Consider the following 17052-nt stretch of genomic DNA (forward strand, 5'->3'; position numbering starts at 1 on the left):
ATGTCCCTCAATCAGGATATGTCTGGTTTTTTTCTGGTGATTAGATTCAGGTTAAACACCTTGGGCAGGACCAAGTTCTTCGAAGGTGATCTTGTGTCCTCAGTAATACACCGCAGCACTGGACATAGTGAGTTTCATCAGCAATGATGTTAACTTTGATCACTCCTTAAGGTGGTGACTCTCAGGTTTCTCCACTGTGTTTTTCCAAGGTACCTTTTTGCCACTGAAATTAACAAGTAATCTGTGGGCTGGTCCTTTGAGACTGAATACCCACTTCTCCATCGACAAGCATTGCCTGAATCAATCATTCCTCTGTTTGTTGCAAAATGGTGATTTTTTTCAAACACAGCATTTGCTTTTTCATGTCTTAGTTGGCATTCCAGAATTATTTCCCCACCCCCACCCCCTAAAAGGGGCAGAGGTAGCACTCAAATCTGACCTCCTCACCCACTGAGCCTCCTAGCTTCTTGAGCTATAAAATCAAGTATGTTGTGGTCTCTGCACGTGGGTGGAAAAGTAATTTTCTAAATTTAAAGCAAGGTGTAGAAAAGACAAGTATATTGAAGCAAGAGACACTGTTAACACATCAGGTCGACTTCCTGATATTCAGGGAGAGCAGACCCTGGGGGCATGGTTGTGTCTGTTTTTATAGCCCAAAGACAAAGAAGCGGTCTTGCCATACACCTGAGGACCTAGTGATTGGTTGGAGAAGAATGAGGTCTTCTGATACACTTGCTGGTTGGTTGGGGAAAGACAGGGTCTTTGGATACACCTGCTGGTAGTTTGGGGCCATATGTTGCCCCTAAAGGGGTGGGGTAAGGAGTGGGCTACATACCTTTTCTAGTGGGGGGCAGGAAGGAGTAGGCCAGGTTGATCAAGGGGAAGAGGTGAGGAGTGGGCCACATACCTTTCCTAGTAGGGAGCAAGAAGTAGGCCAAGTTGCTGGGGTGGGGAGGTCCTTACGAACATTGTAACAGTTACAGTGAGACAGGTGGGATGATAAGGGTTTGGTAATTCTTATCTTGGCTGGAGGCTTTTTGAATTTTATTTCCTTGGAGAAACTTTGAAGTCCCACAAAGTAGGAAGGAGATGCCCCGTGTTGCTCTGTGCCCCTGCCCTCACCCCTCCCTGGGCACTTCTTCATCAACAGGTAGAATCATGTGGATTCCGCTCAGGACTCTGCTGTGCCCACAGCCCACATACTGTCCTCTCCAGGTGTTTAGGAAGCAGCTTAGATGCCAGGCATAAGCAGGGCAGTGGACACAGTCCCAGAGAGGGCACAGGCCTAGCCAGAGGCAACTGATCGCTCAGTGGGCGTGGCAGAGGTCAGCAGAACAGGAAGAGAAGGACATTAGCTGTCCCTGTTGCCTCTGCAGTCTCGGTATTTGCCAGCTGGGTGGGGCTGCCTGGGCAGACCTCAGCAGCTAAGTCCAGGGCTCAAGCTCCCTTTTTACTTTGTCCTTCTGCAGGCCCTAGCAGGGCTGGAACGCTCAGCATCTCATCCAGGGAACTGCAAAGAGCCAATCGTTCAATGAGGGTTGAGAAGTTAGGTCTCCAAGAACTACAATTCCCAGAACACACAGTGAACTACGGTCCAGCCCCAGCTGCCTGAGTGGCTGGCTTGTTCCTGGAACAAGGGAATCTCACCTGTCCTGGGAACTGAGCTTCCTGGCCTGGGCAAGTTGTGTTGGTATCTTTGTTTCTTGGACCTGCTCCTGCCTGAGAAATCCTGGTTACAAGCCAAACCTGGAGATGGTGAGATTACCCAGTTCTTTTACCTACACATATGTACGGAGACCCTGCTCTGTGCCAGTCTGGGGCTGGAGGTGGGGGTAGGGAGGCGGAGAACAGTCAGATGTAAGAAACTGAGGACAGAGGCTTGGGTTGGCTGGGTATCCCTTTGTAATCCAGCACATAGTATGTGCTCAATAAATATTCGCTGGTCAACCAACGAGCGAACAGGGCATCTTGCCCTTTCACCCTGCTTTGCTAGCTCCTACAGTACTGTACTCTCCTAAAGCGTGCTGTATCTTTCTGTCCGCCCTCTAAGTCTTTGCACGCGCTGTTCCTTCTACCAGGAGCACATTCTTTCAGCTTACTCATCAGTGTGTCTGTAGAGATAGGACAGAGACTGGCACGGACCAGGGGCACATTAAATATTTGATAAGTGGATGAATGAATGAATGCCCTTGTCCATTGTCCATCCAAGATGCAGGGACACTCGGGACCCTCCCTATTCATCTCAGTCTCCCGCCTGCCCGCTCGGAATGAATGCGTGTTTTTATCCACCCCGAGGATGGCCACGCAGGGGCAGGGGCAGGCCGGGCGGAGGACTGGATCTGAAGCTGCCCTTGGCTCCCTCCCGGATTTCCTAGCGGGTCCGTTTTCTGGACTTCGGCAGTTTTCATCCTCTCTGCGAAACTCAGTCTCGGTCTCCTGACTCCCAAGACTAGCCCCCAGCTTCTTACCAGCCACAGCACCCCACCCGGACACTCAGCGAACAGCACGTGGTCCAGGAGTCCCAGCTTTCCATTGGCCACTGGCCTCCTTCCTTCTCTGAGATTGGCCGGGGCCCAGCCGCAGCTCCCCCCTCCGCAGCCTTGCGGTGGTACAGCCCGCCGCGGCTTAGGAGGGGCGGGAAGATCCAATGCTCCGTGGCGCGGGGGAGGTGTCGTGAAGAGCCGGGCGAGGCTCAGGGATCCCTCTGGAATGTTTCCTTCGGTTCCACCCGGAGCGGGGGGCGTGGAGCCGATTGGCCGCGAACGCCGAGCGGCCGCTCCTGATTGGCCGGACGCGGGCACAGGCCCCGCCCCCTGGCTGTGCTGCTGGAGAGGCCCGGGCCAGAGTTTGCCGAGGGCCAAGCAGGGCGCGCGCTGGGAGGCGGCAATGCAGGTGAGTGTCCCCTGCGGGCGGTGCGCATCGCGGCGGCTCGAGGGACCCTAGCGCGGATCCGTGGGATCGCAGATCCACGGGGATCTGGCAGGTCCTACGAGGTAGGGCCGGCCCTATGGAACGAGGCTGGAGGTCTAGACTAAGCCAGGGGGTGCCGGAGGCCCCTCCCCAGCGGGCCGCCTGCCTTCCTGCCGGAGGAAGGAGTAAATGCCTCCCGCCGCCGGGATGGGCTCTCCAGCCGCATCCCACCTCCCTGCACTCTGGACAGTTCCCGTCCCAGAGGGGACAGGAGCGGGATCGGTATTTCTGAGCCCTGCCTGGGCAACTCTCCACAGCTGGCCTTTCTCAATCTTCCTGGGCCTAAGGAGGCTTGGGGAGGACCGAGGTCCCGATAAAAATAATGAAAATAAATAACCCGGCTAGCATTTATTGAGCACTTCCGTGTCAGCTATTTACCATGCCATATTTACCATTGAATCTAAACACCTCATGGAAGGTGCTGTTGCTTCTTTCGGAGCTGAAGCGGTAGACCCAGAGAGCTAGAGTGACTTGCCCAAGATCACACAGCTAGTGAGTGGCAAATCTGGGACTCAAACCCATGCCTTAGAGTCCAGAACAGGAGTCTCAACCACTAGACTAGATGCCCAGTGGTTCCAAGGCTCAGGTGTTTCTGACCAGCTCCTCCCACTCTACCCCCTCCAACCAGACATGCCATCTGGGCCACACCCGCTGGTCTTTGCTTTCACCAGCTGCTCAAACAGGAAGCTGCCCTCATGTCCCTTCTCCCCTAAACTGGAAAAGGCAAGGACAAAATATCAGGGTCTTGAGAAGAAAGTGACATCTGAAGGAGAGGTAGATGGGGGTGGGGGAGGCAGCACGGTGGGGTCCTGTGCCTGCTAGGCCCTCCTGGGAAGCCTGGGCCCAGGACAGTAGGCGTTCTCCCCGGAAACACCCAGGAGCCGGTTTTTCAAGACTGAATCAGAGGCCTCCCGGCTTCCTCTCCCAAGCAATACCCTGCTGAAAAGGGGAGCCTGGGTGTGGTGTTTCCCCACCACCCCCTACAGCTTGTATGAGCTCCCAGGAACCCCCTTCCCCACTTCCTGCTCCCCTCACTGCAACTCTGTATAACTATGGCTTGTTGAGTTTCATGCCCTTCCCAGAGAAAAGAGGGTGGGGATGCTGGGATTCCAGCGAATGTGCTCAATGCCCTGGGCTTAAACTCCTTTTCCTCTGTCCCTGTGTTAAGGTTTGAGGGGAGACTAGGAACATGGTGAGGAGGTGGCAGCTAGCAACTCTACAGTGGGCATGTTCTGGGGATAGAGGGGCTCCAGAGAAATCAGAATGAAGGGTTTAAGACACATTCATTCATTCTACACATATTTATTGAGCACCTACTATGTGCCAAGTACTGTTCCTGGCACAGAGGATATAATAGTGAACAAGACAAAAATCCATGCTTATGGGGAGTTGCCATTCGAAAGGGGGGAAAACAGGCAACAAACAGTTTAACAAGAAGATACTTGCAGAGGGTAATAAGTGCTTTGAATAAAATACAAGGGAGTGGCATGGTAGAATCTGTAGGCAAAGGGGGGGCTCTTGGAGGAGGCAACTTTTGAGCTGACGTCTGGATGACAAAAAGAAGCCAGCCTTGTAAAGATCAGGTGTGCGTGGGGGGCAGGGGCTGCACAGCTGGGGCAAAGGCTCCAAGGCTGGACCAAGCTTGGAATAGTGTGGTAGTGTGACTGGGGCAGGAGGAGACCCAAAGTGGTGATTCTGCAGGGTCTGTGGGTCACATGAAGGAGAATAGAGCTTTCCATCCATCAGGTAGGAAACGTAAGATTTGAGGCTGGGGAGTGACGCAATCTGGTTTATGTTTTAAAATAGAGACATGAAGTTAAATAACAGCCTAAGATTGAAAGACAAGAGTTCTGCCAGGGCAACATGTAATTAAGTTCATGGGCCTGAGTTGTCTGGACCTCAGGGGTGGATCCAGTGGGCTGGGGCAAGCTGGGGAGGCTGCCTGAACGAGGTGGCCTGGAGTGGGCCTTAGCAAGCAAAAAGGACTGGGATGTTCCTGGGCAGCACAAGAGAAGAGGCAGTAATAATGACAACAACAATAACAACTTTTTTAAATTGAATGTCAGGCAAAGTGCTAATTGAGTTACTTGCATTATCTCTTTGGCTTCTCATAAGTACTGTGAGAGAGAGAAATTCTGCCCATTTTTCAGATGAGGAAACTGAGGCCCCATCAAGTGAAGTGACTTCCCCACAGCCACTCAGCTGGTAAGTGACAGGGGTGGGATTTGAGCCCAGACTCACTCTGGCCTGGAAGACAGATTCATTCATCACCCACTCTCCTCACCACCATTATTACCCCCTCCTGGGAAAAGGAGGAAGTTTGAATCTTGGCAACTGACTGAAAGATGATACAAATGGAAAGAATAGTAATAATCACCAGCATTTATGGAACCCTTATTGTCTGCTAGGAGCTGTTCCAAACATGTGCATGATTTCCTTAGAACTCAGAGAGGTTAAGACATTTGTCCAAAGTCACATAGCTAGTAAGTAGAGAATCCAGGCTTTTTTTTTCCTCTTCTTTTTTGGGCTAAACATGCAGCATATGGAAGTTCCCAGGCTAGGGGTCAAATCAGAGTCACACTATAGCCACAGCAGTACCAGATTTGAGCCTCATCTGCAAGCTGTACTGCAGCTTGCAGCAATGCTGGATCATTAACCCACTGATCGAGGACAGGGATTGAATCCACATCATCATGGATACTAGTTGGGTTCTTGACCTGTGGAGCCACATGGGGAACTTTGAGAATCCAGGTTTTGGGTTTTTGAGTTTATGTTTTTAGCATTCTGCTAAGATGTATGGGGGATAGGGGTGGGACGGGAACCAGGGGAGGGATGTGGGTTGGCTTTTTGTTTTTTTTTTTTCCTTTTTTTGTTTGTTTTTTGGTGTTTTTTTTGTGGCATCACTGAGTGTAGTGAAATAACTTGACTGAGAAGTACTTGTTTATTCATTAAGAACTTGTTTCTAGGAGTTCCCATTGTGGCTCAGTGGTAATGAGTCTGACTAGTATCCATGAGGATGTGGGTTTGATCCCTGGCCTTGCTCACTGGGTTAAGGATCTAGTGTTGCCAGTGAGCTGCGGTGTAGGTTGAAGACTTGGCTTGGATTCTGTGTTGCTGCGGCTGGCATAGGCTGGCAGCTGCAGCTCTGATTCTACCCTTAGCCTGGGAACTTCCATGTACTGGGGGTGAGGCCCTAAAAAGACCAAAAAAAAGAAAAGAAAAGAAAAAGAATTTATTTCTAGTGTCCAGAATATATAAAAAGTTCCCACAAGTCAGTAAGAAAAAAAAAAAAATGGGTATTGCAATTAAAGATAGACTATGCAATTTTAAAAAATGGGCAAAGAGAATATTCCCTTGTAGCATATCGGGTTAAGGATCTGGTGTTGCCACAGCTGTCGCATGTGTTTGACCCCTGGCCTGGGAACTTCGATATGCTGTGGGTGTGGCCAAAAAAGAAAGAAAGAAAGAAAGAAAGAATTAAAAAAAATAGGGACTGGGTCACGTTACTGTACAGTAGAAATTGACAGAACATTGTAATCAACTATAGTAAAACAATTAAAGGAATTCCCGTTGTGGCTCAGCAGTAACGAACCTGACTAGTATCCATAAGGACGCAGGTTTGATCCCACTTAGTGGGTTAAGGATCTCGAGTTGCCGTGAGCTGTGGTGTAGGTCACAGACTCGACTTGGATCCCAAATTGCTGTGGCTGTGGTGTAGGCCAGCAGCCGAAGCTCTGATTCGACCCCTAGCCTGGGAACTTCTATATGTCACAGGTGTGGCCCTAAAAAACAAAAACAAACACAAAAATTAAAAAGCAAAAAAAAAAATAGGCAAACTTAAACAGGCCATTCACAAAAGGGCAAATCCAAATGGTAAATAAATGTATTAAAAGCTGTCTAGCGGAGTTCCCGTCGTGGCGCAGTGGTTAACGAATCCGACTAGGAACCATGAGGTTGCGGGTTCGGTCCCTGCCCTTGCTCAGTGGGTTAACGATCCGGCGTTGCCGTGAGCTGTGGTGTAGTTTGCAGATGCGGCTCGGATCCCGCGTTGCTGTGGCTCTGGCGTAGGCCGGTGGCTACAGCTCCGATTCAACCCCTAGCCTGGGAACCTCCATATGCTGCGGGAGTGGCCCAAGAAATAGCAACAACGACAACAAAAAGACAAAAGACAAAAAAAAATAAAAATTAAAAAAAAAATTAAAAAAAAAAGCTGTCTAGCATCATTGATTATGCAGGGAGCGAATACAGCCAGTGTCTCCATGGCTAGATGAAGCACCTACTCTCTGTCTAGAATCATGCTGAGAAGCAGGGGATGAGGGACTGCAGAGGTAGGACTTGTAGTTTTGCCAGGGTGACGACCCTGCTGAGGGCAGGCACTTCAGCCTGTGCTTTGCCTCCCTAGAGCTGGGCACAGAGACTGGTGGGCTGGTGAATATTAGGATCATTCATTCATCCATTCATTCATCCCACAAGTATTTACTGAGCAGCTGCTACATGCCAGGCACTGTTCTCTGCACTAAGAATAGAGGAATGAGTAAGACAGAGTTCCCTGCCCTTTCAGAAAACAGACATATTTCAGAATGAAATATGTTTTCCACCTGAAAGAGGTGAGGGAGTGAGTTGTATGGATACCAGAGGATATCCCTGAGCCCGGACTTTGCCTCATGTGTTGAAGGAACAGGGAGGAGGCCCATGTAGCTGAGAGAATGAGTGAGGGGGAAAGTGGGAGGAGATGAGGGCACGTAGGTGGTGGGGACAGATTATTTGGGGCCTGTGGGCCAAGAGGGGGGGGGTGTTGACTCTCATTCCAAGTGAGGTAGGAGCCCTGGAAGGGGTTGGAGCAGAGGACAGATGTGACATGACTTATCTTGTGCAGGATCACTCTGGCTGCTGTATCGACAAGAGACCGTGGGAGACAAGGGCAGAAGCGGGGAGACACAGAGAAGGCAACTGCACTAGTCTAGGTGAGTGATGATAGGGCTGGACTAGGTGGTATTAGAGGAGGTGTTGGAGAACCAATGAATGAATGAGGATGGGTGAAGCCCATGGGCTGGACTGAATCCAGGACAGCCCCCCTGGAAGAGGTGATCTGAAGAGAGGGAACAGGAAGTCCCCTTTAACAGAAAACTATAATTTGGCATAATTTGATCCTCACCACAACCTGGCCAGGCGGAGGGAACACCCCCACTGGCAGACCAGGCATCTGAGGCCCAGGGAGATTGAGTCACTTGGGGGGTCAACAAGATGGTGATGAACCTGGGATTGGGAGTCAGACCTGAGGGTGCAACCACCTTCTGTGATTCTGGACAGGTGACCTCAAAATGAAATCTGGAAGTTCCTGTTGTGGCTCAGTGGTGACAAACCCAACTAGTCTCTATGAGGATGCAGGTGTGATCCCTGGTCTTGCTTAGTGGATTAAGGATCTGGTGTTGCTGTGAGCTGTGATGTAGGTCACAGATGCGGCTTGGATCTGGCATTGCTGTGGCTGTGCTGTAGGCCTGCAGCTGTAGCTCTGAGTTGACCCCTGACCCCAGAACTTCCATATACCACAGCTGTGGGACACCCCCCCCCAAAAAAAAACACAAGAAACAAACAAAAAATCTGGGAATTCCCCTTGTGGTACAGCGGAAACTAATCCAACTAATATCCATGAGGATTCGGGTTTGATCCCTGGCCTCGCTCAGTGGGTTGGAGATCTGGTGTTGCTGTGAGCTATGGTGTAGGTCGCAGACTCGGCTCGGATCTGGCATTGCTGTGGCTGTGGTGTATGTAGACCAGCAGCTGTAGCTTGGATTCAACCCCTAGCCTGGAAACTTCCATGTGCTGCAGGTGTGGCCCTAAAAAAGAAGAAGAAAAAAAAAAAAAAAAAATCTGAACTCTTTCCCAGTCTCTAAGGCCCCACACAGTCAACCCCCATCACTGCTTTTATTTGCCCTCTTCACATTCTTCCATTGCTCTCTGCTGCAGGCACACTGGTCTCTAGCTGATTTGTGAATCTGCTCAGAAGCCCCCACAACTACCACCTCATTTAGACCAAAAGCCCAGGTCCTCCCTCTGGCGCACAGGGCCCTGCACCATCTGCCCTCACCTCTTCCTGCCATCCCCCTCACTCCCTCTGATCTGACCACACAGACTTCCTTGCTGTTTCTCAAACATGCCAAGCACATCCCCACCTAAGGGCCTTTGCACTAACTATTCCCTCTGCCCCACTGTTCTTGCTTCCTATCCTTTCTGTGAATATTTCATCCTGTAATTCAGGGCTCGGGTTCAGCTTTACCTCTCAGAGAGGCCTTCTCTGGCCTTGTCCATAGACCTTGTCTTGTTTTATTGTCCTCATAGCACTCTTAGAAATTATATTAGATATTTACATGTTTGCTTGCTCCCTGTGCATCTTCTCCTGTGAACTGTGTGCCTCTGGACATGGGGAGAGCCCCAACTAGCCAGCCTCTGAAGCACCTAGGAGTAGATTAGAAAAATGCAATGCTTGCAAAAAAAAAAAAAAAGTATGGAGTTCCTGTTTTAGCTCAGTGGTAATGAATCTGACTAGTATCCATGATGATGAGGGTTCAATCCCTGGCTTCACTCAGTGGATTAAGGATCTGGTATTGTTGGGAGCTGTGGCCTAGGTCACGAATGCGGCTTGGATCCCATGTTGCTGTGGCTGTGGTATAGGCCGGCAGCTGCAGTTCCGGTTGGACCTGTAGCCTGGGAACTTTCATATACTTCAAATGAGGCCCTATTAAAGCAAAAAGGAAGAGAGAGAGGGAGAGAGAAAGCAAGAGAAGTAGATAAAAGCACCCTTCCTGGTACTTTTGCACAGTGTAACAACCTGTGTAACTGCTCATGGTGGCCCTACTCGGGGACTTTGTTGCTTGTCTTTTTTTTTTTTCTTTTTTTTTTTCTTTCGTAATAGAAACTATTTTAATATTGCCATCATACATTTTGCACAATGGTTCAGTAACAAGTTTGAGTTATTCATGGAGATTTTTCCTTCACCTTCATAGGTATAAGTTGTAGCAATTTTCTTTTTCTTTTCTTTTTTTCCCCAGGCTAGGGGTGGAATCAGAGCTATAGTTGCCTGCCTATGCCATAGCAATGCTGGATCTGAGCCGCGTCTGCGACCTACACCACAGCTCACGGCAACACTGGATCCTTAACCCACTGAGCAAGGTCAGGGATCGAACCCACGTCCTCATGGATACTATTTGGGTTCGTTACCACTGAGCTACAATGGCAACTCCCTGTAGCAAATTTTAATGAAATTATTAATTTTAGCTGGAATTATAATTAATTAAAGCTTTTAGATAGGAGTTCCCACTGTGGCAGGGTGGGTTAAGGATCCAGTGTTGTCTCTGTGGCAGCACAGGTTGATCCTCAGCCCAGCACAGTGGGTTCAGGATCCAGCACTGAGGTGGCTGTATCATGGGTCACAGCTGTTGCTTGGAGTCAGTCCTTGGCCCAGGAACTTCCATATGCTCCAGGTACAGCCAAAAAAGAAAACACAGACACATGCACACATGTACACACACATGTGTGTATAAGTATCCACTTAAACACATACACACGTGTATATACATACATGTGTATATTGTGTGTGTATTTGTAGACTTAGAATTTATCTACGTAAGATTGTTTTCTTCAGCCATTAACCACTCATCACTGTCTCCTTATTTACTCTGGGTAAGGAAATAGAGGATCTAGCTTATCATATTGAAGGAAGTATCTACAATGGTACCTGAAATATAGTAAGTGCCCAAAACATATTTGTTTGAAGGGAGGGAGGGAGAAAGAAAGAGAGAGTGGAGGGGGAGGAAAGAAAGGAGTATATTAGTCAGGTTAGGTTTTGCTACAGTAACAAGCATCCCCCAAAATCTTAGTGGCCAAACTCAACAAAGGTTTATTTTTTGTTTGTCTGTTTTGTCTTTTTTTAGGGCTGCATCCACAGCATATGGAGGTTCCCAGGCTGGGGGTCAAATCAGAGCTATAGCTGCTGGCCTACACCACAGCCACAGCAATGTGAGACTCGAGTCGAGTCTTCGACCTACACGACAGCTCATGGCAATGCCAGATCCTTAACCCACTGAGCAAGGCCGGGGATCCAACCTGCGTCCTCATGGATGCTAGTCAGATTCGTTTCTGCTGAGCCGCGACCAGAACTCCAGGTTTCTTTTTTGTTCCTGCTACATGTCCATCATAGCTCATCAGGGGGTTCTGTTTCCATTCAGTGTAGTCACTCAGGGCCTGGCCTGATGGGGCCACCACCATATTGAATGTGGCTGGTCACCCTACCAGGAGGAATAAACCTCTCAAGGCTCTTATTCTAGTAATTAAATGCTTCAGCCCAGAAATGTCATGTGTCGCTTTTCACAACTCATTGGCCAGAATTGGTCACACGCCTGCCCAGTCACAAGGGGGCTAGTAAGTGCCACCTGCTTACATGCTTTGAAGAGGGAGAGTCAGAAATTTTCTGTGCACAGCACTATTGACTGTGACCAATAGAAAAATAAAGAGATGGGAGTTCCCGTTGTGGTGCAGTGGTCAACGAATCCGACTAGGAACCACGAGGTTGCGGGTTCGATCCCTGGCCTTGCTCAGTGGGTTAACGATCTGGCGTTGCCATGAGCTGTGGTGTAGGTCGCAGACACAGCTCAGATCCTGCGTTGCTGTGGCTGTGGTGTAGGCCAGCAGCTACAGCTCCGATTAGACCCCTAGCCTGGGAACCTCCATATGCCGGGAGCGGCCCAAGAAATGGCAACAAGACAAAAAAAAAAAAAAAACCTAAAAAAAAAAAGAAAAGAAAAATAAAGAGAAATGTAGACTCTGAGCTCCATTTTCTTATCCGTTAAATGGGCACAATCACAGCATGATATTGTCCCCACAATGCAGTTAACATGGGGCTGTGATAGATTATTGGCTGCTATTATTACTTCTGTGCAGTTGTATAAGTGCTAGGACTGGATTTTGAACCGAGACCAGTCTATTCTCTAAATATTTAATTGGAGAGGCTGCCTGAGGCCACTACCCAGGCCCTGAGCCCCTTTTCCTGTCCTGCAGATCTCCTGGGCACACCCTATCTTCTCGCTGCTCATGCCGCTGGGACTGGGGCGGCGGAAAAAGGCGCCGCCTCTGGTGGAAAATGAGGAGGCCGAGCCAGGCCGTGGTGGGCTGGGCGTGGGGGAGCCGGGGCCCCTGGGTGGAGGTGGGGTAGGGGGGCCCCAAATGGGCTTGCCCCCACCTCCCCCCGCCCTGCGGCCCCGCCTCGTGTTCCACACCCAGCTGGCCCATGGCAGTCCCACTGGCCGCATCGAGGGCTTCACCAACGTCAAGGAGCTGTATGGCAAGATTGCCGAGGCCTTCCGGCTGCCAGCTGCTGAGGTACCCATGGGGAGCCAGATACCGGGGTGCACATCCAGTTCATGAGCTGTGGTTCAGGTGCTGAAGCTGCAGATGCTGAGGCCTTACCCCAGTGAATTATGGGGACTTGGAGGGCAGGGCTGGGTGCTGAGTTTCATCAGGCACTGGGAGGCCTGTGCCCCCATGGACTGTAGGGGAAGGGGAGGCCACAGCTGGATGCCGAGTTCCTATCAGGCACTAGGACAACAGCACCCCCATGTATTGTGGAGGACTAGAGACCAGGACTGGGTGCTGAGTTCCCGTCAGGCACTAGGAGCCCTCTGCCCTTGTAGATTGTGGGAATGGATGAGGATGACCAGGGCTAGATGCTACATTCCCATCATGCATTGGTAGGCTTATGACCCAGCAGATTGTGGGAGCGCTGGAGGTCAGGTGCAAGATTCACTTCGCCATGATTCATCGGAAGGTCTGACCCCAAGGACTTTGGAGGAAGGGAAGCAAGGAGGGTAACAGTGGGATTGAACAGAAAGTAGACGCAGGAGTCTTAGGAGGCAGGATGGGTATCTATGCCCCTTCATTCATTCCCCCCAAATTTTCTGGGCACCCACCACGTGCCATGCTGTGTGCCCTGGAAACGGCGAGGAGTTCTTGCTAGGACAGAAGTTCAGCCCTCACAGAGCTGACATCCTAGTGAATGCCCTGGCCTGGCTCCAAAGGTGCTCAGGCACTGGGGTACCCCAGGTCATTCCCAGCTCTCCTCCCTTCCCCCTCAGGTGGCTATTAGCAAAGGGTGCAGGGGGAGGTGAGGGTTGAATGTCTCCCACCATTGCAGGTGATGTTCTGCACCCTCAACACCCACAAAGTGGACATGGACAAGCTCCTTGGGGGTCAGATCGGGCTGGAGGACTTCATCTTTGCCCACGTCAAGGGGCAGCGCAAGGAAGTGGAGGTGTTCAAGTCGGAGGACGCACTGGGGCTCACCATCACAGACAACGGGGCTGGCTATGCCTTCATCAAGGTGCCTGAGGGTGGGGTGCCCAGAGTCTTGAGGGTCAGGCCTAGCCTTAGGACCCAAGGACAGAGCTCTGGGGGCTGACAGCTCCTCTCCCCACAGCGCATTAAGGAAGGCAGCGTGATCGACCACATCCAGCTCATCAGCGTGGGTGACATGATCGAGGCCATCAATGGACAGAGCCTGCTGGGCTGCCGGCACTACGAGGTGGCCCGGCTGCTTAAGGAGCTGCCCCGAGGCCGCACTTTCACGTTAAAGCTCACAGAGCCCCGAAAGGCCTTTGGTGAGTCGGGGCTGGAGCCTGGGTCATCCCATTCGCTTGGGTCCTGGCTGAAGTGTCAAGAGCCACCAGCAGGTGGTGCCCAAGCCCATCTAGCCACAGTGGAAGGGGTGGAGCAGCTCCACCTCGCCTTAGGGAGGGGGTGCTGGCTCTCTGCCCAGCATGGAAGGAGGATGGAGGCAAAGAGGAAGTTGCCCCCACACCCAGCTTTCAGGAGCCATTAGCCCAGCCAAGCGCCCCCAACCCTGGCTAGCCCCCCCAGTCCCAAGAAGCCAAGCTTGGCTGCCCTATGCCAGCTGCCCCATTCCTCTGTCTGGCTTCATTAACTTTCAGGAATGGGCCCAAAGCCCCTGGGATGGGGGCGGGGGACCCTAAAGCAGATATGGCTGCTTCCCCAGGCAGATACGGCTGGTCTATGGCCCAGCAGCTACACCCCCTTGGCCTTGGGGAAAGCAGCCAGAGACCCAGGAACCACCCGCTTCCTGTACCTCAGGCCCTGGGAGCAGAAGTGGGCCCCTCCAGTCTCCCCTCCAGCCTTTTCTTTTTTTTTTTTTTTTTTTTTTTTTTTTTGTCTTTTTGCTATTTCTTTGGGCCGCTCCCACGGCATATGGAGGTTCCCAGGCTAGGGGTCCAATCGGAGCCGTAGCCACCGGCCTATGCCAGAGCCACAGCAACGCAGGATCCGAGCCGCGTCTGCAACCTACACCACAGCTCACGGCAACGCCGGATCATTAACCCACTGAGCAAGGCCAGGGACCAAACCCACAACCTCATGGTTCCTAGTTGGATTCGTTAACCACTGCGCCACGACGGGAACTCCTCCTCCAGCCTTTTCCATGCCTAACCCCTGGTGGCGCCTCCTACACCCATATGCCAAGCCTGAGTCAAGAGTCCTCCCTCTTGGGGTCACTTCAGCCCCCAACTCCCCCAGAGCCTACAGAAGCTTAGAGATGGTAGAGGGTTGTCTGAGGCTGGGAAGCCTGGGTTTATGCCCAGAACATGCTGGAATTGGGGCTTCTCCAACCCTCACCCCTTCCCTGCCTCCCACAGACATGATCAGCATCCGTTCAGGGGGCGGCCGCCCTAGCTCTGGCCCCCAGATGGGCACTGGCCGAGGGACCCTCCGGCTCCGATCCCGGGGCCCTGCCACAGTAGAGGATCTGGTGAGTGTTCCAGCCAGGCCCCAGGTTCCCCTTCCCTGTGAAATTCATAGGTGGCAGCATCACCTCTTAGCTGAGGAACTCTGGGCACTAGATGCAAATCCACCTCTCAGCTCCAGGACCTTTCTTGGGCAAGTGGGCTGCAGTTTCCTAAAATGGGGATGTGGGGATAATAATATTGACACTCTCAGGGTTAAAGCGAGGATGAACTGTGGGTTTATATACCGAAAGTGGTAAATGTCTCACCTGGCACTTACAATGACAGTTATAGTCACATTATTTATGTTTTTGTCCCTCATCCCACTTCCCAGCCTTCAGCCTTTGAGGAGAAGGCCATTGAGAAGGTAGATGACCTGCTGGAGAGTTACATGGGCATCAGGGACACAGAGTTGGGTGAGTGGGGGTGGTGCCTGGGTCTGGGGATGGGTGGGAGTTTGGGGAAAGGGGCTTCTAGGTCTTGTGGGGCTGGGTCTGTTCTGAGCAGCTCTGTCATCTGTGCTTCCATCCTGCTCCCCTGCTCCCCTTCAGCGGCCACCATGGTGGAGCTTGGAAAGGACAAAAGGAACCCAGATGAGCTGGCCGAGGCCCTGGATGAACGGCTTGGTGACTTCGCCTTCCCGGATGAGTTCGTCTTTGACGTCTGGGGGGCCATTGGGGACGCCAAGGTTGGCCGCTACTAGGCCTCCCGCTGGACCTTGAGATGTCTTGGCCCAGACCCTGTGGGAGCCTCTGGGGTGGGGACACCATGGCCCGGACCCCACGGTCCGACTTGGGCCCAGCTCAGTAGCCCAAGGATGATGCGGAGCGGAGGTGGGGCCAGGCCTCTGCCCCACTCCAATCGGTACCACCACCTCACCAGTTCCCAGCCTGGCTGGGGTCCCCAGCACCCCCACCCCCGCCCCGTTCCCCACCTACCTCAGCAGGGTCAGGCGCGAGGAGGGACCAGCCAGATCAGGCGCCCACCCCCGCCCCCAGTACTTTCCGCATCAGCTGCCAAATTGGTCCCTCTATCTCCCTGGGGCCTCGGGTTCTGTTTGGGGGTCATGACCTCCCTAGTTTCCTGACGCAGGGAAGGCAGAAGGGGGGGTGTCTCCCCCACCTCAGCAAATGCAATAATACCCTCCCCTTCCGCCCTGCCCCGCCCCTGGAGGAGCCCCCTCAGTGTGGAGCCTGTTGCCTCCACATCTGAAAAATGTCTGCTGTGAACCCCCCAAACTCCCTCCCTCCCCTGCCCCTTGTGTCTCCCTCAGAAGCCCAGGACAGAAGGGGAAGGAGGGATGATGGCGGTGGGCTTTTGTATCTGAGTTTGCTGTCTGGAACATAAAGAATCTATCTGCTGTTGGACCTGTGTGGCAGCTTCGGCTTCGGGGTGGGAGAGGAGGGTGGGCCGGGGCTGGGAAAGAATGCAGCAGCTGAAATCCATCCTCTTTGGGCTCCAAATTGAATTAGGAGCTGGCCCCAGCCACCCGCCCCCTCCCACTCGTTCCGCCTGACAAGGCTCTTGGCCGCAAGCCACCAGGCTTCCAGGCAAGGCCAGAGCTTCTCGGCCTCCTGAGGGTGCAAGTCTCGCTCTCTCTTGAACAAGGCTTCCCGCCCCCCCTTAGCCTGATGTGAACAGCGGGCACAGGGCTAAGGGCTGGCTAGTCCTGGGTACAACCCAAGGCTGTGGGGACCACCCAGGCAGGGAGGCATGAAGAAAGAGGGGAGAGGCTTCAGAGAGAGTCTCAGGCCTGCCCCAGTGAGTGCTGATGGGGAGGAACCTCACCCCGAGGCTGCGGGCAGGGGCTATCACAGGGTGGGGGGGGGTCATGATGCAGCCCCAGCCTCAACTGATTCTGGGTGTGTGGGGTCTACCAGCATTCACAGCGCACCACCCTCTGCGCTGGACATAAACCCGGCGTGCTTTTTTTGACAACCTACTTCATCCTTAAGGATTGAGGGGGGATCAGGGACAGGCGGGGGCGGGCCCCTGGCCAGACCTGGAGGGAAGAGCAAGCGAGGACTGAAGCTAGGGGAACCAGGCCAGAAGTCCCTGCAGGAATGTTTGGGGTGAGCTGAGAGGGGAGGTCTGAGCCTGCCCCCTCCCCATTTCCAGGGGACCTGGGAAGGGGGGAGCAGAGAGGACCCACTGGGTGAGATGGGTTACTTAGCCTCCCTTGGTACCTGTGGGTGCTTTGTGTGTCTGTGCCCATAGCTCAGGTGGTGAAGGGGAGGGGCTGTGTGCATCTGGGTGTTGTGCGGGTAGGACTGTGTCTCTGAGAGTGTTGGTGGTTTGT

General features: G+C 52.4%; 1 protein-coding gene across 3 annotated transcripts; it reads left to right on the top strand.

Annotated features, from left to right (window-relative positions):
• GIPC1 (GIPC PDZ domain containing family member 1) lies at nt 1645-16120 on the top strand. 3 transcript variants are annotated; one of them, XM_021083696.1, is made up of 9 exons: nt 1645-1755; nt 5121-5175; nt 7847-7934; nt 12025-12345; nt 13157-13342; nt 13439-13619; nt 14667-14779; nt 15088-15169; nt 15305-16120. In XM_021083696.1, the coding sequence occupies exons 4-9, from the start codon at nt 12058-12060 to the stop codon at nt 15454-15456; spliced, it is 1002 nt and encodes a 333-aa protein (XP_020939355.1). In that variant the 5' UTR covers nt 1645-1755; nt 5121-5175; nt 7847-7934; nt 12025-12057; the 3' UTR covers nt 15457-16120. The 3 variants fall into 3 exon arrangements, with proteins under 3 accessions (XP_020939355.1, XP_020939353.1, XP_020939354.1); XM_021083694.1 differs by lacking the exon at nt 1645-1755 and adding an exon at nt 2797-2892; XM_021083695.1 differs by lacking the exon at nt 1645-1755 and adding an exon at nt 2803-2892 and having other exon boundaries at nt 5086-5175.

The sequence above is a fragment of the Sus scrofa genome, chromosome 2 (assembly GCF_000003025.6).
Source record: "Sus scrofa isolate TJ Tabasco breed Duroc chromosome 2, Sscrofa11.1, whole genome shotgun sequence".
NCBI lineage: Eukaryota > Metazoa > Chordata > Mammalia > Artiodactyla > Suidae > Sus > Sus scrofa.